Here is a 27,411-nt window from a genome sequence, read left to right as displayed (position 1 = left end):
GAAAGGTCACTTTATCTTCCCCAACCACCATGTCTGTTACCTTCCCCATCACTCTTAGGCCCTTTTCTCTACTTGAGTTTTTCTCTAGGCACTTATCACCACCTGATATTTATTAGCTTTTTATCTCCCCCTCATCAGAATATAAATGCCTCAAACCCAGACTTGACTTTACATATTATTAGATGCCTATTACCTGGAACAGGGATCAGCAAACATTTTCTGTTAAATTCCAAAGAGTTAATATTTAAGCTTTATGGTCCACACAGTCTCTGTGGCAACTACTCAACTCTGCATCATAGCAAGAAAACAGCCATAAAACATGTATAAATAAATAAGTGGTTGTGTTCCAATGAAACTATATATACAAAAACAGATGCAATTTCCAGTTTCCAGTACAGCATGTAGGAAGCTTAGAAGTTGTCACTTCATCTTAACAACAAGGAAAAAGCTGAACAAACTGAAAAAATCAAGAACTCTTAGTTCTTTCAGAGAAGTAAGGTTACAGGGCAAAGTGCTGCCCCCAAGTGAAGAGACAGACAGGAGGAGACAGAGAATCATGACTTGCCGTAGCAGAATCCTCTCTGAGAACTAGTACTGGGGGAAGAAATCTAAATTGTGATTAGTGAATTGCTGGAAGCTCGGTGTAGACAAATCAGAGAGTTAAAAACTCCTGGAGGGCCCAGTCTTAAGGGGGTGCCCACACTTTTGTGAGTTTTACCTCCAGGAGGTCAACCAGGCTCTCACAGTGACTATGAGAGAAAAATTCATTCATGCTTCTGGCAAGGGAACGAGAAACAAGAAAAATTGAAATATGACAGAGCATTCTATTCTTCATAACAAGCCTTTCTCTCAAGAGAAACTATTTGACCAGAGCCTAAAGTGTTGGTTCTATTTTCAGAGCCTAAGTCCCCCTTACCATTCTGTCCCACTTAAGTGGGAGAAAAACCAAGAATCACACATGAAGCTCACAGTCTAGGATGCAGGCTCACTAGAAGACTGAAATCTAATCATAGGACTACAAAACACCCCCCCCCCCACACACACCTTACCACATGTTACTAAAGGCCTATTGTCAAAGTTCCTTTTATCCAATATATCATGTCTGGCTATCAAAAAAATTACAAGGCACACTGAAAGGCAAAAAACAGAATCTGAATACAGAGCAAGCATCAGAACCAGACCCAGCTATAGCAAGGGTGTTGGAATTATCAGACTGGGAATTTAAAACAACTATAATTAATATGCTAAGGGATCTAATGGATAAAGTACACAGCATACAAGAACAGATGGGCAATGTAAGCAGAGAGATGAAATTTAGAAGAAAGAATAAAAAAGAAATGCTAGAGATCAAACCCACTGTAACAAAGCTGAAGAATGCCTTTGATGGGCTCATTAGTAGGGTGAATACAGCTGAGGAAAGAATCTCTGCACTTGAGAGAATCTCAGCAGAAACATCAAAACTGAAATGCAAAGAGAAAAAAGACAGGGGGAAGAAAAAAAAAAAAAAAAAAGGAACAGAATATCCAAGAACTGTGGGGCACCTACAAAAGTTATAACATACGGGTAAGGGGAATATCAGAAAGAGAAGACAGAAAGAAAGAAACAGAAAAAATATTTGAAACAATAATGACTGAGAATTTCCTGAAATTAATATCAGACACCAAATGATAGATCCAGTAAGCTCAGAGAACAGCAAATACAATAAATGCCAAAAAAAAAAAAAAAACCCTATACCTAGTCATACCATTTTCAAACTACAGAAAAATCAAAGATAAAAAATAAATTTTGAAAGAATCCATGGTGGGGGATGGGTTGGGGAGGAGAAAAACACTTTATGTGCAAAAGAGCAAAGGTAAGAATTACATGACTTCTCAGAAAACATCGAAGCAAGAGGAGAGTGAAGTGAAATAGTTCAAGTGCTGAGAAAAAACCTCCACCAACCTAGAATTCTACACCTTGTGAAATTATCCTTCCAAAGTGAAGGAGACTTAAAGACTTTCTCAGATGAATGAAAATGGAGGGAATCTGCTGCTGGTAGATTTGCATTGCAAGAAATGTGAAAGGAAGTTCTTCAGAGAGAATAAAAAATGATATAGGTCAGAAACTTGGATCTACATAAGGCAAGGAAGAACATCAGGGAAGGAATGAGCGAAAGTAAAATAAAAACTTTAGATTTCTTATTCTTAACTGATCTAACAGATCAGTTTGTTCATAATAATAAATAGCAATGATGTATTTGAAATGTGTACACACACACACACACACACACACACACACACACACACATGAGCTATCAAGCCATGGAAAGACATGGAAGAAACATAAATATGTATTACCAAGTAAAAGAAGCCAATCTGGAAAAAAACCAAACCAAAACAAAACAGAACCAAAACTGTATACTGTATGATCTGTATGATTCCAACTATATTACTCTCTGAGACATAAATTAAAACTCTGTGGATTTGGGTCCAGGGAATCTGTACTTTTAAGTAATTCTTCCCAGATGATTTTTCTATACTAGTTGGTCAATGTGCTGGCAAAAAAAGCAAAACTATGCAGACAATAGAAGGACAAGTGGTTGCTAAGGGTTGGGGGGTGGGAGGGTAAATAGTTGGAGCACAGAGGACTTTTAGGGCACTGAAGCTATTCTTCATGATACTGTAAAGGTGGATAAATTGTCACACATTTTTCAAAACACACTGAATATACAACGCAAAGAGTGAACCCTCATGTAAACTATGGACTTTGAGTGATTATCACGTGTCAAAGTAGGCTCGTCAATTGTAACAAATGTACCACTCTGGTGGGGGATGTTGATAGCGCGGGAGGCTGTGTATATGTGGCGGCAGGGGCTATATATGATGTCTCTGTACCTTTTACTTAAGTTTGCTGTGAATCTAAAACTGCTCTAAAAAAAAAAAAGTCTATTAAAGAAAACTCACAAAAACCAAAAAGCAGATGGTAGGCTAGATTTGGCCAGTAAGCTGTAGTTTACCGAATCTTGACTTAGAACAGGCTCGATGTTAGATGAATAAATGAAAGAATACCAGAGTGTGTTCTAGACACTGTGGCTGCATAATTAATCACCCCAGAACAACTACTTTATTTGGCTAATAATTGTCTGGGTCAGGAATTTGGGAAGGGTGTCTGCGGGGCAGTTGTCTGTCATTGTGATCAGATGCTGGGTGGGGCAGCAGTCACCAGAGGGCACAAGGGCTGGACAGCCAAGATGCTCACTCCTGTGGCTGGCAGTTGATGGTGCCTATTAATCTGGGAGCTCAGCGGGCCTGTCTCCTGGAGCACCTACACACAGCTTCCCCTGGGGCGAGCTACTGAGAGCACCGAGTGAGTACGGAAAAGAACTGAAATTGATCAAGAACAGACTATGAGCCAGGCAACACATTCCTGAGTTACATACTGTATGGCTCCCGTATTACAGATGAGGAACCAGAAGCCTAGATCACGCAAATAGTTAGTGGCAGATTCTGATGCTCAAGCCAGACCTGTCCCATGTTCATGCTTCTAGACTATTTCCTGCTGCTGAGAACACAGCAGCACTTTGGGAAGGGAATCAAGAGTTCTCTGTGCCTAAAACCTGTGGATTCTCTCTAGCGGTGCTTGTCAAACTTTAATGCATGCACGCATCACTGGGCATCTTGTTAACATGCACATTCTGATTCTGCAGGTCTGGGTGGGGCCTGAGCTGCATCTAACAATCTCCCAGGGGATGTTGAAGATGCTTGTCTGTGGCCTGCACTGTGGGAAGTGAGGGTGACACGCTGGGGTGCAGTGCCCAGACAAGGCCCACAACCCAAGACAAGCATGCCTCCTTCCTCAGGGGCCTGGTAACCTTAGCTATTCTGTGGGGAGTGGGGACCTAAGGACAGAAGTCCAGGGGTGGGTGCTGGGTGGAATGTTGCTGAATTCCTTGGCATTCTCTCACACATTGCCAGTAGAAACAGGAAGGAGTTAGAAATGGCCATTTTCCTCTGGGAAACTGTTCTTTTATTCTTTCACTTTGGTTTTCCTGGAGTTGTATAAAAATGTAGGTAATTTCAAAAAGCTAGACTATTGCGATTGTGTGTGGTCAGACAGAACAAGGCTGAGAAGCATAACTGAGTCCAGAAAAAAGGCCAAGTCATAAATCAAAAGGGAGATCAAACCAATTATTCCCAGGGAGTCGATGGAAAAACATTTGTTTATCTCAATACAGCATTGGCCTCACTAATTAAAACGAAAATTCTATTGCATTTATAACTGCAAACACTGACAAGTTAAAGCTTTGATATGTCCATATGTGATGTAGCAACTTAAAACGTTAAAGGTGCCACCTAATGCTGTATTCAAAGTTGGTTCTAAGTGTGAGGCTGTATAAACTGTTTAGGGACACTAGGTGGCACCTTTGCATTTTTCTTGACAAAGCCAGAATCTTGAACTATTTAAAGCTAGAATCAACAGAAAGAAATATGTTAGTGCAGTGATTCTCAAAGACATACATTAAAACTCTGTGGATTGGGTCCAGGGAATCTGTACTTTAAAGTAATTCTTCCCAGATGATTTTTCTATACTAGTTGGTCAATGTGCTGGCATTAGAAACAGCTGACACAGTCAAACCTTTAATTGAAAAACGAGGAAACCAAGGCTGAGAGATTTACTCAATTTGCAGGGCTGAGGCAAGGGCCCAAGAATCCTGACTAGTCTTAATGGCTTTTTTACCAAATCATGGAAAACAAAAAAAGTGGAAATTCTAAATGCGTTTTGTTGTCTAAGCATCAAAGATATTTGTAAACTTCTAAACTGTGTCACAAAATTGAAGACGCATCATGGAAGAAAAGGTTGAACCTATCAAAAAAAAAAAAGTCGTACAACTATTTAACATTCATTGAACTATTGATACAATGAGAAATAAACCTTTCATAGGTATATAAGTCATGTAGGCTTGTAATGTGGCTCCAGTGCCAGTAGATGACAGCATACTCTAAGGAAAACAAAAGCTTGTAAAGGGCCATGAAATGCCAGATGGAACTGTAGAAAATGCAGTAAACATAGGTTTAACAGATGATGTAGATGCCTAATGTATAAAGTCTAAAGCTACTTTATATATGAGGCACGTCAAAAAGTTTGTAGAAAGATTCGAATTATCTTTTAATTCTATTTTTCCATGAACTTTTTGAAGTACTCTCACACATGGATGAAAAAACATCAAGGACTTCCCAAATTTTATCAGCATACTAAATTATAATCAGATTGACAAACACAGCTCTACTCCATGTGGCTACAGTACTCGTATTTTCTATGTTAAGATCTCCTGCCCTATTGTTAAGATCTCTCCTATCGCTGAGGCATATGACAAACTATTATGGGATGCAACTTATTTTAATTCAATCATCAAATATTTGTTGAGCACCTGCTGGGTGACAGGCACAGTTCTATAAGTAGAACATACAAGCGAATTAAAGAAGAGGTGAAATGAATGGATATATTCATAACATAACATATGTTTCAGGACTGGAGTTTTTGAGAGGAAGTAAGGACGGTGGACAGTGATTCCTCCCAGATTCTATTCTTTATGGTTGTTTTACTTTTGGTAGATTACAGAAAATAGAAGCAAAAAAATAAATAAAAGAAGTTTGGAAGAAAAAATACACATGGCTGTATTTGATTTTAGGAAACTTAGATGTCATCTAGGACTCCGCAAAAAAAAGAGAAAAAATTAAAAACAATTCTCCTTGAAGGAGACGCAACTGACCAGCCCTGACCATACCTCCCATACTTCTTCCACCCCTCCTCTCATTTTGCTCTACTTTTACCTCTCATTTAACAAACTTCTCAACTCCCAGTCCTTCCTGACCTGTCAGCTGTGTCCAGGTCCCTTTTATGTGTCCCATTAATGGGTCAATCTCAAACATTCATGATGATGGGGAGCTCAGTACCTTCCGTGGAAGGCCCTCCCGCTGCTGGAGAAGACACACTGTTCCCAAGTCCTGCTCTGCTGAGGGTGCAGTACTGGGGTCTCTCTCTGCTTTCTCTACTTAGCTCTTCCTATTTTGCCTTCCAGGGAATTGCTAGAACACATGGAAATCCCCTCCTAAAGGGCAGCCATTCAGTGTTTGCAGAAAGCCACTGTGTACTTTTCCTCCTTAAGACTTTGACAGAAGGTCACCAGCACTCTCAAGCAGCTGTCAACTCACCCGAGTGCTAGATTCTCCACCCTCTTGGCCACCTTCCTTCAGATTAACTTGTTAAACAGTGTCCGAGGATGAAATGGAATGGGATCGACACCTTTACAGCACAGCTCACATGATAGGAGGTTTTGCTGTGATAACAAGGTGGGTGTTGAGGGCGAGAGCAGAAATGTGAACCAGGACACGCCGCTCTCCACTGTACCCTTTATTTGCCCATTCACATCAACAGTCCATAACCCTAGATTGCATCTATAATCATTTCACCTCCGGAGTAAATGCTCCTGGAAAGAAGGACCTATGCCTGATTTACTCACTGCTGTGTCTCCAGCATAGAGCACTGGGCTTGGCACGTGATAGGCATTTATTGAAACAAAGTGACCTGAAATGGAAAATGGAAATTTATGTTCAGATCTCTTCAGAAGGATCACAAAGAGCAGGGGGAGAATTTGGGGGCCATGATGACCCAAACACTGTGTCCTTCTTCTCCATGTACAACTCCAGTGTTTCTACTTCTCCTGACCAAATGGCTTTGGTGGCCTATGGGCAATCGAACCAAGCAAAGCTTGGGTACGGAGGACATCTCAACAGAGAGAGCTGGTGGGCTTGCTTCTGCTACGCTGGGAAAGAGTTTGTGCTCTAGATGTGCACGGGTGGGAAGTAGGGGTGGTCCTGTGAAGAACGGCCCACAGCAGCATGTGGACTGAAGACGGTGGACTTTGGCATCATGGTCTTTCTGGCTCTGGAGAGCTAATACAGAACCAAAAAGATAAGCAGAGTCTCCGCCCTTGAGACTGAGAGATGGTAGAGTAAGAGAAGGGCTTCTTCCACATGTCTCGGTGGGGAATTGGTAATCTGCCTACATTACACCATTAGTCAGTCCCCAGGTGTAGACTCCACTTTGTCTACCTGTAGTCATGGGGCTGCTACGACTGAGAGAAAGAAAATAGCCAGACCAGGGCATAAATGAACTGGGGGAAATATATATCTATTATCCCAACTAAAGAGATCCAGCAGCCAGAAAGAGGGAACAATGGCTCAGAACAAAGTAAACTCATACCCAGCAACACAGAGCTACGGGGAGAGATAGGTGACAACTGAAATGTAAAAAGCAACGAGAGCATCTCTGATGATTCGAGCATGGCACAGAAGACTGTGTCTGGAACTAGGCAGTTCAATGTATAGAAGCAGGAATGGTCCCTGCTGAGACATGAAGTAGCATCTGACAAGGAGAAAAAATGTCTCAAAAGCTGTGTACAAATACAAAGACATGAAAATCATGAGGGAAAATGAGCTTAATATGTAAAATCATAGGAGTGCCAAAAGAGTAAAAAGGAACAGATGGAGGACATGATTTAACAAATAATACACGATAATTTCCCTGAGCTAAGCACCTTAGTATGTAGCCTAGAAAGGTTGAGTTCAGGATAGGGCTGATTAAAAATAAAAGAAAGAAAAGAAAAATATACACCTGGGCATGTCCTGGAAAATTCCTTAGTTCTAGGAATAAAGAAAAACTCTTACATACTTCCAGGAAAGGAAGAAGAATGAGCATATAAATGGGCTCATCATCTAAAAACTGGAAGCTTCAAGAAGCGGAGTCCTACGCTCCATGCTGTTGCTGTTAGACAGGATTCCCCTGACCTGGGGCTGAGGGCCAGCCACCTGCTCACAGCCGTCCACTTCTCCCGAGAACTGCCCCAGTTATCTGGAAGGGGCTCACAGCCTCACGCGGCAGGGCCTGGGAAGTTACGTCCTTACTTGGGGTGGCCTCAGCCAACGACTGATTGATCAGCAAGAATAAAAAAGGTCAGACCTGCTACCCCCATGTGAGGTAACACTCTGGTGCCATGTGCACTGCAGAGCTCCCAGGGGGATCACGCGGAGGCTAGACTCTAACTGAAACCACATCTTTGCCCAGATCATTCTTCAGTCCTACCCTCTGGCCCTCACGTGTCTCCTGAGCATGTCCCTCAGTAAATCACTTGCACAGGAATTCCCATCAGGCTCTGCTTCTAGAAAACCCATCCTGAGAGAAAAGGACTGAGAAGCCTGATCGACCAAGATATAATTCATCTATCAGCAAAACCAAAGCCAAATCCTACAAGCGTGCTTCAAAAAGCTCATGGAAAAATAGAATTAAGACATAATATGAATCTTTCCGTGAACTTTTTGAAGTACCGTCATATGTTAGAATTGATAGCTAAACATTCATATGCTCACTTTAGAGATAACACCAAAGACTCTCTATCCAAACAACAAATGACCTAGATCTGCCCTGTTCAATATGGTAGCCACTAGCCACATGTGGCTATTTAATTTTAAATTTAAATTCATTCATTAAAATAAAATTAAAAATTCAATTCCTGGGTCATCCTCCCTATTTGTCCAGAGCTCTGTATCTCCCTGTGGCTAGTAGCCATCCTAATGGACATTTTCATCATTGCAGGCAGTTCTGCTGGAAAAGGCTGACCTAGAACATTGACCTCAAGATGAGACAAACAGGAGGAGGAGGGAAAAGTATTGAGCAACACATCTGGTGTGCAGTCTGTCTCTCTCTGTGTCTCTCTGTAGAATTAATTCCGAATAAATAAGTAAGACTGTCTAGGAATGATGCATAATAAAATTGCTAAATAAAGGCTCTTGAAACACAATGTAAAGAACATTCTAATAATAGTTTAGTGCTATAATTATAAAATGAGTTTATCAAAATTTAGGAGTTGGGAGGTGCTAGGGAAATAAAGTATTTCAAAGTCTCTTGGTTGCAAGGAGTGGAGAAGGGAAAGAAGGGGAATGAATGAGTTTTTCTAATTATCTCACCTTATTGGAATGGGGAACAGGGAGAATGTATAGCACTTTCTGGGGGTGGATACAGGGCACATTATTGGGGGATTTAGCTGGGAGTTTGCTTACAAAATATAGTAAGGAAGGGGGTATCTGATCATGAAAGCAGAGAAAGGGGAGAATCCATTCACAGAATGGAAAAGCAGAACCTCCACATTAACAAAGGAAAGGAAGGAAATGAAAAGCAACTGATCAAATCAGCAAGAAAATCAGGAAAAGGAGAAAATAACAATGTACACTAAATGAAGCATTAAGTAATATGGAAGAAATGAAATCAAGTAAATGAGTCATGACACTCAATATAAATGTACTGATTCTTCCAATAAATGACAGATTAAGTATATGCCATTTATCAGAAAATGCTTACAGACACATGCACAAAGAAAAATACAGTATTAGACAAAGATGTGTAAGTGCAAACAAAAAGAAATCAGGTTTGGAAATATAGATATCAGGCAAGGAGGCTTTTAAAGTTAAATGCACTAAACAAACTCTTATTAAGGTAAGAACTCTTGCAATACAACCAGAAAGTTGACGAAGGATTTGAATAAGCGATTCACAGACTGAGTGGTCTAACAGCTCACAATATATGAAGAGATGCTCAAACACATTAGTCATGAGGGAAAAAAAAATAAAAACCACAATAAGACCCTCCTTGGAACTTCAAATATTGGAAAAGTTTATAATACCAACGCATGAAGAGGGTGTAAGATGTGCAAACTTGTGCTTTATTGGTGGGATGTGCACTAGTGTTGTCATTGTGGAGGGCCATCTGGCAGTACTTACTAAATTTAATGGTGCATGTGACTATGACCCAGCAATCCCACTTCAGGGTGATAGCATGTTTTGTAGTCAAGACAATTTTGACCCAATGCTGCATCTGAGGTCCAACATTAGAGAATAAAATGTTACAAGGAAAACATATTAAAAATCAGTTCTGCAGAGGGACTTAAAACATATCTCTCTCAGAATTTGGTAGAAATAGAGTTTTTGCTATAAAAATAAATAAGGAATAGATGAATTGTATCAGGAAACTCAACTTTGGTCCAATCCAATAAAACTTTTAGCCTCTACTAGTGAATAATTCTGTGTCACTAACGTACTCTATCTCTCATCTCAGCAAGCACTGGTACCATGTCTAGCCCATACTGGGTGTCCAAAAATGCTGAATGATGGAGTTTGGATGTGTTGTCCCCTCCAAAACTCATGTGGAATTTTGATCCCCAATGTGGCAGTGTTGGAAACTGATTGAGTCATGGGGGCGGATCCCTCATGAATGGATTAATGCTCTCCCTGGGGGAGGGGGGATTAATGAGTGAGTTCTCGCTCTATTAGTTCCTGCGAGAGCTTGTCATTTATAGAACCCTGGCACCTTCTCTCTCTCTTGCTTCCTCCCGCCATGTGATCTGCTTGTACCCACCACCTACCTGTCACTTTTCTACCATGAGCAGACGCAGCCTGAGGCCTGTGCCAGATGCGGCTCTCCCAGGATCGTAAGCCAAATAAACCTCTTGCCTTTATAAATTACCCAGTCTCAGGCATTCTGTTATAGCAACACAAATGTACTAAAACACTGAATGAATAAAATGTTGAATACCTAACAAAGGTACTGATGTGGTGAAAAAAATTAGATAACAATAGAATTTAATGCTTAGAAGTTGCTTACAGGAAGGTTTTTCATGCAATGTCTATGACTGAGTAGGAATGTTATAGAGATAAAAGCAACAGAGTTTCTTCCAACTTATCTGTTTTCTTAAAATTAAGGTTTAGGTTTTCTCCTCACATCCCTGTCTTAATACACTATGAATGCTGCCATTCCCTCAGCAACTACCAGCTTTGTGCATAGAAGAGCCCTGACTCTGGAGCCTCATGAGCTAGATGGAAGCGTGTCCCAGCTCTGCCATTTGACAGCTGTGACTTTGGTGTCCTGAGCCTCAGATCACCCATCTGCAAAATAAGAATAACAATACCTACCCTCACATAGTAAGGCTCAAATGAGCTGACATTTATTCAAATGTATTACTACCACTAGCCCTGTACACCAAAATGAATTCACACCTTCCTCCAACACACACACACACACAAACACACACACACACACACACACAAACAACAAAAACAAACTGTGACTCTGTTATCAGCAAACTTGGAAGTAAGGAGTACACATATCCAATATTCACATTAGTTTGTGGGCAACTGAACTTTATAACTGGGCATAAAATTGATGTGGGCCTTTTACATCTATGGGTAGACTCTCATCACCAACCACCAACCACCTCTACCACCTTCTCCACCACTTCCTAATCCACCACCACCACCATTAGTCTATATAAGGGTACTTCAAAAAGTTCGTGGAAAAATAGAATTGAAAGATAACACAAATCTTTTCTGTGAACTTTTCGAAGTACCCTCTTATTTTGTACAGAACTCTTTCATTTTGAAATACTTTCATTCTTTTTGTTTGACTTGATGTTATGCGCATATGCATCAAGTCAAACAGGAAGGAAGAGCAAGTTTAAAACTGGCAGGAAGACCTAGTTTAAAACTGGGAGAACAATAACACAGTAAGGATCTACCCTTAATTGAAGAGCTAAGTCCAAGCCTGAGCTGTCTTCTATAACACTATGCCAAGGAGACATTCACAACACTGGGTATCACACCAACATCTCCCCTGACGGAGCCACACCCCCAGTGGGGTAGCAGACAGTACCAAGCCCAGGTTTTTGGTGTGAAGTTGTCAAAAGTCAGAATTTTTGGAATTTCACAATTATTTTTATTTGTCTTCATATTTTTTCCCCCTGTGTTCTCCTAGGTTTAATTTCTCTCCAGTTGTCACTAATTTACAAAGTCCTGTCAATTCCTTGGCTTTATGTTTATTCATTAACTTGAAAAATCTGAAGCATAGCTGATGGCTTAAAAATTAGTTTCCTGTTTTAGGTTTATTGTTCATAAAACCAAATCACTGACAAACCCATGAAGATCATAGGATTTGGAAGGTGGAAAATCATAGCATTCAAGATTGCAGTTTCCACCAGCTAATTGGGCTAACTGGGGTCTGAAACTGCAAGGTGAGAATAAAAACAGGCCAAATAACTACAGGTAGTAATTGTGCATTAAAAGATTCCACCTTTAGAGAAAAAAATGGAAATTATTAGCCTTTTGAAGATAATGAACTTATTAATAAAAAAATAAACTAGGAACAGTAAGAGAATTTTTCAAATCACGGCACATCTATAGAATCCTAATGTGGCCACTAGATATAATGTTGCAACTAACGAGACTTCAGGTTCATGGTCTCAAAACTGTATACTCCCAATGTACCCCAGAGGACTTCAGCAAACTCACAAGGACACGCCAGCATATTTTAAAATTTTGAAGGAATTTAGAGTAATATTCAATCTGTTAGACATCTTACAAATTACCAGCTTAAGGGAGTTCAACTTTGGATGTTAGCTTACCCTGCATGCCTTTTAATGATATCATCCAATGCAAAGTTGTGTATTTGGCAGTTGCCATGACCAAAAAAGCAAATTCCGCACGAAAGTCAATGAGAAACAGGAAATGAGGGTGTGATATCTAACCTGGCTCCAAGGTCAAAGAAACTGCAGCGTCCAACAGCCTTGTGCATTTCATCAGCGTTTTTGGAATGAAATAAAAGTATTTTAAAACTTCAATATGTATTATTTGTTGTTATGACATAGTAAGTTGTTTGGGTCAAACTACTTAATCAATGGAATGGCTAACTATTTCTTTCTGCCTAGGGGGTGCTGTGACTAAAATTACTGAGACACTGAAGGTACCTTGAACCAAGAAAGTTGGAAACTGCTGCATTAAGTGAAAAAATGAAATCAAAATTGCATAAAAATTTTAATCAATCTAGCTTTTCCTACTACGTATGCATGTGTTAAAATGATGGAAGACAACACATCAAAACTGAAAATTCAACAGTCGGTAGTGGAAGAATACAGGTCATTTTTCTGCATAGTTTTCTATGTTTACTAAGCTGCTTATGATGCATAGGTATTGCTCTCATATGGTGGAAAAAAAAATTAAAGGTTACTAAAAATGACTCCCCAAAGGAGCAAATTTGCTTCTATGGATAAAAATATCTGCTAAACATACCATGGGGGTTCATTTCTGGAGAAGATTTATCACACTCTGCTACCTCTCCAGCCTTCTGCTCCACATAAGTAGGATCTGGCTTCAGGATATGGAGATTTTGAAGAAATCTGTTCCTACCTGCATCTCTCCTTGGTGCTGTTTTAAATATTCCCATGTTTCCCACCCCCATAGCCTTCAGGAAGTGAATTTGGCTTGGGGTTTCTCATCTTAACTGCTGGCATGTCTAGCAAAGACGCTGCTGACTGATGAGGAGAGTGGAGGGGCCTCCCGATGTCACAGATGCTGTTGCAAAGAAGTCATTTCTCTGGCTCCTGCTTCATGGCAGGAGTAATGGCCTGCAGTATCCTGCAGGCTTGAAGTGAAAGATATCATTGGAAATCTGCCCTTAGGAAATTCACACTTGAATGCACCACTCAATGAAAGAGATCTGGGGTGTTTTGCTGTTAAAATTGACGAACTCCTAAGGACTCACATTTTGTATAATTTAGAGAGTTACCTATAAAATTGTTCTGAATAGTATTCTAAAAAATGACTGAGACATACATTTACAGTCTTTGTTTTACTGATTGTGAAAGAAAAGAAAGTCACGATTGTTCTTCTAAAAAAAGGCAATTTTCATTACACTTTGTACGTGTGACAATTGGGTTTGTTTCAGTTTTTATTTATGAACTGCTAATGTTATAATGTATTAAATTGTTCAATCCTCCCACCAGCCCTGTGACGTATGAGGAACTGAAGCACACAGAGGTTGAGTAACTTGTACAAGGTCACATAGCTGGAATAGGTAGAAACGAGATTTTAGACTTATCTTGGATACTCTGGCTCCAGAGGGCTCTTGGACAAGTCACTGCCTCTTTGTAAAGTTATCTTCTTATAAATGGGTATTCTTTCATTAGGCATGAAGATTACACTCTTTTTTAAAACTCAAAATTATACCTTCCTTAAATTTTCTAGGAGGTATAGTCATCTGTTCTAAAAGTGTCCGTAACAAAATGTTTATACCTCTACTATGACATTTATTATATTTTATCTTGTCTTTACAAGTCTGTCTCCCTCACTAGATTGTACACTCTAGAGCAAAACAATATTTGGTCTAAAATATAGTAGGTATGCAATAAAAATTTGATAAAGAAATAAAAGCTGATATTATACTGATAGCAGTTGCCATTGGCACTGCACCTTTATCCCCTCAGCCCACCCTGGAGGTCATCTGCAGACATTTCTTCTCTGTGCTGAAAGTTTCCTGAGTCTCTCTACCTGAAGACATTCTTTAGCTGCTGGGAAATGCTTGGCTAATGTGGAGTTGCCAGGCAATTAACTCCTGGGAGCAACCAGAAACCAATGAATGATTGGGTTTGGTGGATAGATGACCTGGCTTCCTTGCTCCTTGTGGAACAATTCCACGGTGTGTTCTACAAGGTCTCGAAGCACCCCCAGCAGGACTGAGCCTGGTTGCCCACAGCAGTTGCCTGTTCATTAACAAACTCTTTCTTGGCTTCTCTTCCTTCCTGGCCTCAGTACTCCATTCCCACAGAGCTGTAAGGAACCAAATTGTGCCAACAACCTAAATGAGCCCAGAAGCAGATTCTTCCCCAGTAGAGCCTCTGATGAGAAGGCAGTGGGGAATTCAGCCCAGCTAAGACCTTGATTTCAGCCTTGCGAGACTTGAGCAGAGGATCCAGCTAAGCTGTGCCAGGCTCCTGACCAATGGAAACTGAAAACATTAACAAATGTGTTTTAAGCTGTCAAGTTTATGGTAATTTGTTATGTAGCAATAGAAAACTAATACAGGTTTTGGTGTCTAGAAATGGTGTACTGCTGTAACAAATACCTAAAAACATATGTATTAATTTGCTCAGGCTTCCATAACAAGATACCACAGACTGGGTGGTATATTTTGGGTGTAATCTCCTTATGAATGTGGGCAGGACATGTGACTTGCTTCTAACCAATATAATATGGCAAAGGCGACAGGCTGTCACTTCCATAGTTGTGTTACATGGCAAAGGTCATGGGATGTTCAGTCCCACGGTTACCTTACATTACATAGCAATGGTGATGGAATATCACTTCTGCGATTATGTTACTATATATGCATAAATTCCAAGCAGACTAGCTCTCACTTTCCTGCTGGTCATGAGCTCTAAAGCTGTAAGAAAAAAAAGAATTCTGCCAACAACCTAAATAAGCTTGGAAGTAGATTCTTCCCCAGTTGAGCCTCCAGATGGGAATGTAGCCCATGAAATCCAGTTAAGCCATGACTAGACTCTGAACTTATAGAAACTGTGATGTGTGTTTTTAAGCCAAGAAGTTTGTGGTAATTTGTCATGCAGCAATACAAAACTAATAGAAAGACTCTCAATTGGTGATGGATTGAGTGATTAAGGCAAATTTCTAGATCTGCACCATCTTGGGCACAGTCTTTTTTGTAAACCCTTAACCTTAAAGGTAATGGTCATAGTAGTCAATCAATTGGATAGTGATGTGCTGCTTGGAAATGGTTGAAGTGATAGATTTAACACTAGTATCAAGTGGACACTGTAATGCTTCTGTTTAAAATTACATGACAAAACAATAAAAACTTTAGAACTTGACAGTTCTACCTGAAAAGCCTAAAGCTGCCATCTTAGTGTCCCACTTTCTATAAGATGCTAAATGAGAGATAAAATTAGATCTTTCAAGTTCCAAGCATGAGTGGGAGTCACAGAGAGCCATGTGCTTTTTTCTTTTGATTTAGAAGGATTATTTTCAGTTAGGTCACCACTGTTGGGAAGGAAGGGCTGGGGCAAATAAGGTGTTCCTCAAAATATCATTTCACTTTATATGGAATTTTCCAGATGTCACAGTATAACAATCCTCACTTGATGAGTTCAGAGTAAGCCTCTCTATGGGGAACCCACAGAGGTCTGGAGAGAAACTTGTAATCTGGGGGCTTGAAGTTTGCCCTCAAGTATGATTAGCTCAGGGAGTGGAGAGGCCATAGTGGGGGGAGAGTGAACAGCACACATTTGAATGTTTACTCATTTGTTTTCAGGTGTACACCTTCACTGACATTTCTTGTTTAAAAAATCTGCCTAATTCACTTGAGAAGACTGTGTGGATTACATGCAAAGGGAACTGAGTACTCTACACCTAGAAAATAAACTCATACGGCAGTAATGATAGGAAATCACAGGTCGGTATTTAAAATGATATCCTTGTCAGATTCTCAAGTAAGTGAAAGATCTTGGGCTAAATCTGGGCTTTTTTAAATGCTTAAATCAGAAGCATTCCTTGCCAATTGATTGGATAGAAGAAATATCTGTCATTAACATGCTTTGTAACCTTGGGGAAAAAAAATCACTGTGCCTACCTGAGCCCCCATTGTATCATCTGTTTGATGAAAAGGCAGGGCAAGGAAATAAGCAAGCATTTTACTTTCTGACTTAGCATAATTTATGTATGTAACACTTCTTCATGGCTAAGCATACCCTTATTATTAGGAGGCATGGTGGTGTAGTGAGTACAAGCACAGGTTTTTGGAGTTTTCTAGGTTTGGGGTTTGAATACTGGGCCTTTCCAATTACTAGTTACGGGAACTTCAACAAATTCTCTAACCTTTCTAAGCCTTGCTTTCCTTGCCTAAAAGATAGAGTGAATATCACCCGCTTGAAAAGGTTGACATGAAGGCTAGGTGAGACAGCATAGCAGTCAGTTGTCCAATAATGCTGCCTAACAAACTACCCCATAAGTCATACAATGAGGATGGGACTGAGGTGGCTCTGCTTGAATTCGCAGAAATACAGTAGTCTGGGGTGATTCTGCTCTACGTGCCACTCACTCTTCTGTAATCATTGAGCTATCCAAGGCTCTTCTTATAATGATGTTCATATAACGATGGCAAAACACTAAAGAAAGTCTTAGCTGTTCATTACAAAACCTTTGCTTACACCACCCCACTGGCCATGCAAGTCACATGGCCAAGTCCAAATTCAAGAGGTGGGGAAGTACTCAGCCCTTAATGAGGCTGTGATGAGAAGAATGAAGGACTGAGTTGAACAATTCAGTCTACCAGAGATGGCACCTGTGAAGCACCTGTGGAACAAGGCATCTGGTACACGGGGCCATGATTGATCATTGACATCTCTATGATTTTTTTGACAACCTCCTCCAGGCCAATCAATCTTTCTTGTGCTACTTGAAGCAAACTAAAAAAAAAATTTCTCCTGCTTGAAGATACCATCACCCCTTACCTGTCTGATATGAAAATATAAGTTTCTCTCTTTGGAATTATGATTGACTTTTTCCTGTCATCCTCCCATTAAAAGCAAACACTTCAGGAGACGTATGCAAAATAATCATTGGTCCTTTAGGAAAGAAGAGCACGGGAGGAAGAAAGAAAGGGTATGAGGAGACCAAATGTATCTGGATCTCTGATATTAGAACTGGGTTCAACTTATTTAAAAATTGGGTGAATTTGGACAAATCAATTAACTATGCTGAATCATGGTTTCTTTATCTATATAACTGGGTTAAAGCTATTCATTAGCTGTCATAAAAATGCCACAAAATCATGAATATTAGACATTTATTACTCTGTAAAATACTATCTATTGTTAGATAACCATAGCTCGATTTTGGGCAGTCCTGTTTCCTAGGATACTTCAACAAAAACTGCAGATTAACATAGATTTGATGCCTGATTTGCCCTCACACCAGCTTTGGCTCTGGTAGTACAGTTGGGGCAAATCAATCAAGTTGAGGTAGTCCCAGCACCCCTGCATCTATTCTATCACTATGTGGGGTCTGATCTGTCACTTTCTCCCTGGAGCTAAAGTAGACCACAGTCCCTGCAGGAAGGCTGGGGAAGGTGTTTTAGAACATCAGAAATAGACCCAACCATCAGTTAGTCATAAATAACTTTCCAATATTGCCTGTTTCTGACAATTGCTTTAAGATGGTACATTTTTTATGTTTATCTTGGTCTTGAGGGTGACAGGAGATGCTCAACCCTTGAGAGGGAGTAATTCAGAGCATCATTCATGCAGTCTCAGTGGTCCAATTTTAATTAGGACCCTGGGAGCTGTCTTCCAAATGCCGGGATCATGGGGTATGAAATTCCAGTTATATTTTACTGGTTCCGGTTAAGCTTCAGGTGTGGAATCATCCATTAGGGATTACAGAACTGTTACCCTGGGTGCCAGGATGAGCCTGCCAGGAGGCCTGGAGAAGGGGGATGGTTAATATCTTGCCCTGCTCAAAATGGAAGAAGGGGTGGGTACCTGCAAGGATAACTTTCCTGGGGTGATACCCTCTTCTCTGAAAACATCAGCCTTTGATTTTGGGAGTAATAACCAGGCCACCTGAGCTTAAGTTTGCTCCGACTTTAAGAGGAAATGTTAAGGTACCTTAAATAAAACGCTGCAAAACAATGAAATAGAAGAAGATGGGACTTATAAATGGTTGATGTCAATTTTTACTTTTAAAGGCATGTGTGTGGGGGTGTGGGGATTAGACATATGGGGGCTGAAATGATATGCTGTCACAATGCCCATCAAATACTAAACTTACTGATGCAATGAAAAACTGCTTTTCAGAGGCTTCTCAATCTGGTGGAATCATAGAAATGAAGATATATAAATCTGTCTTTGGTTTTGGTTTTCTCCTTTTCTTTGGAAACAAAATTATTTTGCCCAAATGTTCTGAACTTAGGCAAATGAGAGAATTTGGGGCCAGTGTGATGGTTTTTCTTGCACATTCTCTGTAGTAGTGGCATGGTTGAAAAGGCACATTGAAATTGGGTGGAGAGACTTCAGAAAGTAATAGGCACCAAGAGAGTTGTGAGAGTCCAAGTCTGTTGCCCTCACTGGTTTTGCAAGTGTAGAAATATCAGAGGTAATTTTAGCAAAGTATTAACAATCTGTCTTCCCAGTGAGAGCCTTGGTTCCGATCAACTCAATGAACAAAGCTGCAGTTCTTATGAAATGGTATTTTTGACTAGAGTTTTTAAAATAAAGGTAATCTGATCAATAAGTTTCATTTCATAATTACATTGTGCTTTTCAATGACATTAGCTATTAAAAACATATACATTATTTCTTTTACAAGAAGGTTTGTGTTTTTCTTAAATGTCTTTTGACACTCACACAGTTGGAAGGACCCTTGCATCCCAACTATTCACACCTATTTAACTAATACACCCCTCAAACTTGCAGGATTACATGTCAGATCAATATGGTTGGTATGCTCTAAATTGGATCTGACCTTTAAATGAATAAATTAATTTTGTAATAGAACAATTTCTTCATCTGAGATCTGTGTCCTTCATGCACAGAAGTTTAGCAAATAGCAAACTTCTGACTGTGGCTTCCCCAAGCCACCACACCATCCAACCCCCACTTGCCCATGTGACCACATCTCCCTTCTCCCCAGCACACTGTGCTCTAGCCACCCAAGTCATCTGTTTTTCCTTTAAACTCCTCAAGATTGTCCCTGCCACAGGGTCTTTGAAGTAGGTCTTCCTTCTACCTGTGAATATATCCCCCTCACGGGCCCTCTCCTGGCTCCATTGTTAACTCCATAAAAGTGCCCTGATGATCTCCCAGATGGACACTTAGAAAGAGGAAGCCCAGGTGGGTGAATATTGGGGCATTGAATTTCATGTTGTAAGAAAGATGCTTCTGGGCTCAACATTATATTTTAGTAGAAACAAATTTTAAAAAACAGTGGGAGCTGAAACCACACTGACTTAAGAGGACAGGAAAATCATGAGGAATCCAATCCATGAGCTTTAAGAGGAGACCTGGTGGAAAACATCAGTGTGGAAATAAAAGGACCGAGGCCACTCAGCCCAGGTGAAGGGCAGTGTGAAGTTTTTATGGTACAGGCCACAAACAGGCAGGGGAGCTAGAAAAGTCATGATGGGGCAGCCCTTGCTCTCAGAGTTACTGGGAGTTCCATTCAGCTAAGAGCATGGCAGAGATCTAATACACAGTTTGAATTCCTCGATGACAATGCTCAGAAGGTAGAGGAGGTGCTAAAAGAAACAGCCCCTCTAGACTTAATTCCCACCAGCAAGGAAGAGCATATCAGTGATGTGAACATGGTATGAGACCTTGGGAGAATCTGTTACCTTGGGTCAGAGGGAAATAATGCTAGAAAATGTGAGAGAGTTGCCCTGTACATTAGGAAAGATTTTAAAAAAAAATGCAAGAAAGGGAGAACCCCGTGGAAATAAGACTAAGAAAGATGATGAAGCTTTAAAAACTTAAATTCTGAATGCAAAATTACAAATCATGAAAAGGGAGAAAGGTAGAGAGTTATAGAGTAATCAAGGTAGAGTCGCTCTTCAATGAACTTTCCACATGAACTATGATAAGAAGGAAAATGGAACTGGTCTTCAGGAACACTGTGGCCAGACTCAAAGATTTACTTCTCTTGATTTTACCCATTTTTGTGAATGGGATAGTTTTTAATATAATGGTCAAGGGAAGAAGATAGAAAAAGGAAGAGATAGAGCTGGCCAGTTAGGTCATTTGGTCAGAATGTGGTGCTGATAACACCAAGGTCCAGGGTTCGATCCCTGTACTGGTCAGCCACTAAAAAAAAAAAAAAAAAAAGGAAGAGACAGAACTTCAGCTTTGGAAGATGATAAAATAACTAAAATAACAACATGACAAAGATGAAGGAAACCAAGTCAGAGCCAGTTTTGCTTTGATATTCTCTGACTCTTCAAACTTGAAAGGATTGAAAGAAGACTTAGAAAACTAAATTAGAAAAGAGACAGAGAGTGGGGATGTACATTTAAATGACTTCAAAACTCCTGGTTTAGTGAAATTATATTCTGTGAATGGGTATTATATTCAATCATCTTTGAGAAGATTACTAGCCAACTGGAGAAGACAAAAGTCTATTTCCATAAAAAAAAAAAAAAAGAACAAAACAATCAAAAAAAGTGAGCAGTGTGTGAAGAGTAAGTTGCAAATTTGATGTAAGCCCCCAAACAGCGATTCTCAAACTTTTGGTCTCAGCAACCTCTTAAAATTTTTGAGCACCTGAAAGTCTTTGGTTAATGTCATGTCCATCAATATTTACTGTGTTAGATATCAAAACTGAAGAACTTTCAAACATAAAAATATAAAGCACATGATCCATTAGGCATCAACCAATGACATTTTCCCATGTTATGTAGCTTCTGGAAAACTCCACTGTACATGCGGGAGAAAACGAGAGTGAAAAAGACAAATGATACCCCAGAATTATTAAGAAAATAGTTTTGATCTTGCAGACTCCCTGAAAGAATCTGAGGGACCCTCAGAGGTTCCAGACTACACTTTGAGAACTGTTGCAAAAACACTTCTCATCAATGGCCTAAGGAGACATAAACAGAGATCTTCATCACAATATTGTCTGTAATAGCAAATATTTGACAATATCCTTCAGTTGAGAAATGGATAAATTTTAAAAGAGAATATAGAAAAATTTTTAAATAAACTCATTTTCTATGTATCAGTATGAATTTAACTCAACTGACGTTAAATAAAAAAAAAAAAGCAAGTTAAAGAATACTACATACCTACACATGACATGACCTTATTTATAAAATTTAAAAATGTCAAATAATACTATTGAATATTATTTCTATGATCCTACTTGAAAATTAAAAACAAATCTGAAGCAAATATTAAGATGTGCTGAGTATTCATTTTAGGTAGAAGCTACAAAGGCTTTTAAATATTATCCTTGGTATTTTTTTAGCATTTTTCAAATGATTTCTTTCTAGGCTATTACAAAGGGAAAAGGTGATCATTATGTCCCAGCTTCAGTTCACCTAGAACAGTGGTCCTTAATGTATGTCCCCCCACTTAGCAGCAGCAGCAGCAGCAGCATGTGAGAACTTGTTAGAAACGCAAATTATTGGGCTGCCCCAGACTTGCTGAATCAGAATCTCTAGGATGGGGTCCAAGAATCTGAGTTATAACAAGCTCCCCAGGAGATTCTGATGAAAGTCCAAGTTTGAGAACCACCAGGCAAGAACAAACAAACATGACATTCAACCTGCCCTTTATATAACACATCTAATTAAGCAGGAATTTTGGTAATACCCCTTATGATGTTCTTGTGGACAAAATGATGTTAGATATAAAGTGGAGTTTCTCAAAGATATTTGCTAAATGTTTTAAAAGTATCTTCCCCTCTTTGAGTGTTCAGGTTACCTTGGTTAGCCTACATGCCTTTAGCTTGGGCATACAAACTTTCAATTTTGACACAAGTCCAAGTTAACTTGTGGCTTCTGGTTAAATTTCTGATATTTTGGAAATCTTGGCCAGGTAAATGCCTGTTGATTGTACCTTATGTGGATAAATTCCTTTTTAACTACTTAAATCAATGCCTTCAAAATGTGGTGCCCAGTATCACATCAGTTGCACCTAGAAACTTATTAGAAATGCAAATTCTTGGGCCCCATCTCAGTTCTACTGATCAGAAACTCAGGATAGAGCCCAGCAATCTGTGTTTTATCAAGCCCAGCAGTGATTCTGATCCACTGGATAGTATGAGAAATGCTGACATAAGTAAGTCTACACAGGTGATGCGTGCTGGTAAGCATGAGGTGCAATATGTAAGTGTGAGGTTCTGACTAGGAACAGCTACATCCCAACCAATCGGAGAAAAGAGTGTTGGTTGCAACAGTAGATTTCCACTCAGAGCTAGCCTGTCTGAGGCTTGCTGATAAATAATGAAGGACCAGCACTTTGCCACAACATACGTGGTGATTCATTTCTTCCACTGACTGTTTTTACATCATAATTTCTTTTCTCATTTTTCTTTACCCACTTTAAAGGACAATTTGACAAAATTAGAATTGTCAGTTCTATTTAATCTAAATAATTTTGCCAAAAAGGCTTTAAACCTGCAAAACTCTACCTATCCAGTTCTTTCTGTCAATTCATTCATAGCTTTTTATTTCAAGGATTGTTCTGACTTCTGAGACACATTCTGCATGATTTACAATAATACATCATTCTCAAGTTACTTTGAAGATTTTTACAGAGAGGATATTTCCAAAAAATGGGATTATCCAAACCACATGGCATACTATGGCCCCTTAAGCCTTTTAATTTTACTTATTCTTAGAGGTTGGTAGAATCAAAAGGATTCCTTTTGACCACCAATATTGTCCACCCACCATCTGCCAACAGTGATAATTGCACTCACAGTATTTGCAGAAAGACAGGATCACTCTGAAGAAGTTTAGTGAGAGTATGAGGTATTGTTTTTAAGTGTCGTTCAGTTGAATCTCATGTTGTCTCTCCTTGACTGTTTATATTTTATATTTATTATATATATATATATATATATATATATATATATATATATTTTTTTTTTTTTTTCCTCTATGGCAAAATTGTGTCTGACGTCCCACTTGCAGAAATCTAGGGCTGTTACACTTGAGGTGTATTTTCTAGTCTTCACCCAGTTAGCATTTAAAGATCTATAACAAACATTTTCATTACGTACAGGCTGAATGGAATAAAAGAATCGCAGGGCTCAGGGACTCAGCAGTTAGGAAATCTTGTTCCAGCTCTCAGTGGGACTAATAAACTCTGTCAGATAGGAACGGATAACAAGCCAGCCCATGCAGGAGATGGAAGAAATGAGGTAGACAGTCCTCCTAAATCCTACATCCACTGAGCATGGTGAATTAGCACTAAGATGGGAACGTCTTTCCTCACTGCTAGACAGGATCTGCTAGGACCCAGGCAAGTGAAAAACCATGATGCTATAAATGATACTCTCCCCATACCTGATAATGAACAAACTCTCCAACAAGACAGCACATGTCTTGGGTTTGTAGCTAGGATGTTTCTCTAAGACTCTGCCTCCTTCTAGAATGATCCTTATCCAATAATGATCATAATAATGGTACTCCACAATAAGAAAATAAGCCTTAGTTTCACTTGAGTATTTTTCCTTCACTGTGATGATCAACAGCAGAGGACTTTTCTGGGCACACTACCCATTCCATTTTAGGGGTTTTGTAAAAACTTGGGATATAAGAAAAATAATTAAACTTAAAAGCAAATTCTTTTTGATCCCAACTTCTTTTTAGATATGGCTCACTGTATTATTTGAGCATTAATGAAGCACTGGCCTTCTCTTAGGGAGAAAATTATGCTCAATAGTAGGATATTGCCCAGTATTAACTAGTAGAGTTGGTTAATTGGTCAGTTTATATTAAATATCAATCAATACTTGTTTGAAATGGGAGGGTCCTTCTAACTCTAAAAATTGATCTTCTCAAATATCCACATTTTGTGTAGTTAACATTTTAGCTGGTCCAAAAAGTTTCAAAATCCTACCAAAAAATCAAGCTCATAATATGCAGGATTATTAGACTCTGTAAGGATCTTTGGGCAGAACAGAGTCATATGCTCAATACCAGAACAGGATGACCAAGACTATGCATAAATAATGGAATCACAATTTTAATTTAGTCAGACCAAGTGATGTTTTACAAGCATTTCCCATAATTTATCAGCTATGCTTCTTCTTTGCATCCTTTTAAAAATATATCCAGCTTTTGTACCCCATAAATATGTACGATCAATATATTTCAATTAAAAAATAAATTTCCTTAAAAATATATCCAGTTTTGCTTTGCATATTATTTAGATACAATTCATGCAATATCCATGCTAACACAGAATAAAGTACTCATGTAACAGATGTCTCCTAATACACTGAGCAAGAGAAGAATCTGAACTTCATGCTTTGAATGGATTACAAAACTTCAGAATGATCTATTGGATAACATGATGATAAACTTCGACAATGTTTAACTCCCACAGAGAGCTTTTGGGCAGTTGCTTGATAGTTTGTTAAATTCCTTTAATTCTGAAGTGCAAAAGGAAACTGTAATGCCTGGATTTTCTTTGTAGTGGCTTGGCATATCTGAAATTTATTTGGTCTGCTTTCTGCTTTAATGCAATTATTTTCATGAACATTCTTTGCCAAAATACCAGCCTTTTGTTTAAGGTAAATTATATCCTATTCTAGGACTCAAGTTATTTGCTTTTACTTGAACTAGCTCTCGTTCAGGCTATGAAGACAAATTTGAAGATATGTATGTATACTTATACATAGATTTGATTACATATAAAATATGTATATGTATATATAAATATATTATTGTTAAAATCTGTTAGTACTACATTTTATATAAGAGAAAAGTTTAATTATTTTGAGAGAAAGTGGAAAATAACAAAAGATTGTCTAATATAACATTTGACCAGAAGCTATTGCCAATACTAACCAGAGGGGATGGATAATGTTCTTCTTATAAAGATTAGAAAACACCATTTAAAGTTGAAATAAAAATTTCCTATTTTGTGATTGTATTTGATGTGTCTGATTTTTAAGATATCTCACATTTGAAAGCTGAGATTCCTTTTCCTGTGCTACAATTTACAGAAAGTGAGGAACATTATAATCATTGAAGATTAATTGTGGCTAGTTTGTGGATGTTTAAAAAAGACACATGGCTTAGGCATTTTATAGCTTGCCTATAAAGACGGTGCATGCATCAGATAAGAACGTGCTTCTTAAGCCAACCTAGAGATGGAATCCTCACCGTACCTTCATGGGAGCCAGCTGAATGGGAGTGATGCACGAAGGGTCGACCATGGGCTTCGGTCTGTTGGCCGTATCTGCCAGCAGGCTGTGCCACTGCTGGGGCAGGCCAGTAAATTTCTGCTCCTGAGGATCAAACCCAGTATGAACCCTGTGTTCAAAGTTGGATGGGCCAGATATTTCAATCTTTTTCTTTTTCTTCCCAAACATGATGTAAAAACCTGGGAAATGTAAACAAAAAATAGGCAGCTATTTACATCTTGCCAGCAAAAGACCAAAAGAAAGTAATTGTTAATGCATACACAGTTACATCTTTTCAGTTTATTCCTCTAGATACCAGCAGCAAAAGATGAAAGTTGGATTTTCAGGGTGTCTAGATTCGATAATTTCATTTGAAATTTTTTGTTCTCTCCTGGAACTTGCAGTGTGAAATGTAGTTCTCTGCCCCACTGATTTTTTTTTTTTTTTTTTGGTGGCTGACTGGTGTGGGATCCGAACCCTTGACTTTGGTGTTGTAACCCATTGACTTTGGACTTGGCTATGTGATCTGCTTTGACCAATGGACTGTGAATGGAAGACAGTAAGCCACTTCTCTCAGGTAGGTGATGCTTCCTTAGCTTAGGTCTTGGAAGGAGAGATGCATGAATTGGACACAAACCCAACTTCCAGTCTGAAGCCAAAACCAGACAAGCCCAGCTGAGCCATAGCTGAGCTACAGTCAACTCACAAGTGAGAAATAAATGTTTGTAATTAAGCCACTGGAATTTTGGACTTGTTTGTTATGAGGTATTATCAAGCTGACCAGTGCTCGGGGAGAACCATCTCAAAGTTTGGTATGCACTTAAAATTCAAAACATTTGTGAGGAAAAATAAAATATGTGTATAAATAAAACATGGATTAATAATGTTCATCACATAAAGTTACTAGTATTAAGCAAGTAAACATCTGTAAAGCACTTAGAAAAGCATCTGGAAGAAAGTAAGTGCTGCAAGTATTAACTGTACCTCTGGACAAGTACATAAGAAACTTGACTGACACTTCCTCCTAAGAAGGGAACCTGGGGGACAAGGCAGGAAGGAAGACTCATTTTTTCACTGGAAACTATATTTAGAATTTTGTACACTGTAATTCATTTGTTTGATACAACATAGTTAAAATATATCCAACAATCATAATACCTTTAGAAAATATGTAAAATAGGCAAAGTATGCTTTATGGTATGGAAAACATATAAGATAACCTGAGTTTGAATCCCAGGTAGGACATCTGTTAGCTTGACCTTGGGTAATTGCTTTTTCCTCTCTGAATCTACTCATCTGTGAACACGACAATCACAATCATTTTGGGAGTCCTGAAAACACTATTGTGGACTCTATTATAAAAGATAACGTTTTGGCTTAGATGTTGTTTTGTTGGGGAAGCCTTATATCAGCCCTTAGACTGGAATAGGCAGGTCATACCTCCTACAATTCTATGCATATGTCTTTAACAGCATTTATCCACTTGCAATTAATTAATTACATGTAACGGTGTGCTTGGGGCTTGTTTTCCCTACGAGAATGTAAGATCCATGAGAGAAAGAATGGGGCCTCCTTGTCCACTGCTGTTTGCCAATGCCTGGCATATATTAGGGCTCAAGAACTATGTGGTAAC

The 27,411-nt window shown here is 39.1% G+C and overlaps 1 protein-coding gene across 1 annotated transcript in view; it reads right to left on the bottom strand.

The window, feature by feature from the left end:
* Positions 1 to 25,967, bottom strand: part of PAK5 (p21 (RAC1) activated kinase 5) — a 108,221-nt gene extending 82,254 nt beyond the window's left edge. Inside the window, exon 1 of the mRNA XM_063114330.1 lies at positions 25,764 to 25,967. Coding sequence (XP_062970400.1) covers positions 25,764 to 25,967 — 204 coding nt within the window. The remainder of the gene's footprint in view (positions 1 to 25,763) is intronic.
* Positions 25,968 to 27,411: the final 1,444 nt, after the last annotated feature.

The sequence above is a fragment of the Cynocephalus volans genome, chromosome 1 (assembly GCF_027409185.1).
Source record: "Cynocephalus volans isolate mCynVol1 chromosome 1, mCynVol1.pri, whole genome shotgun sequence".
NCBI lineage: Eukaryota > Metazoa > Chordata > Mammalia > Dermoptera > Cynocephalidae > Cynocephalus > Cynocephalus volans.
The sequence above is the reverse complement of the archived record's forward strand: the minus strand, read 5'-3'. Positions and strand labels throughout refer to the sequence as shown.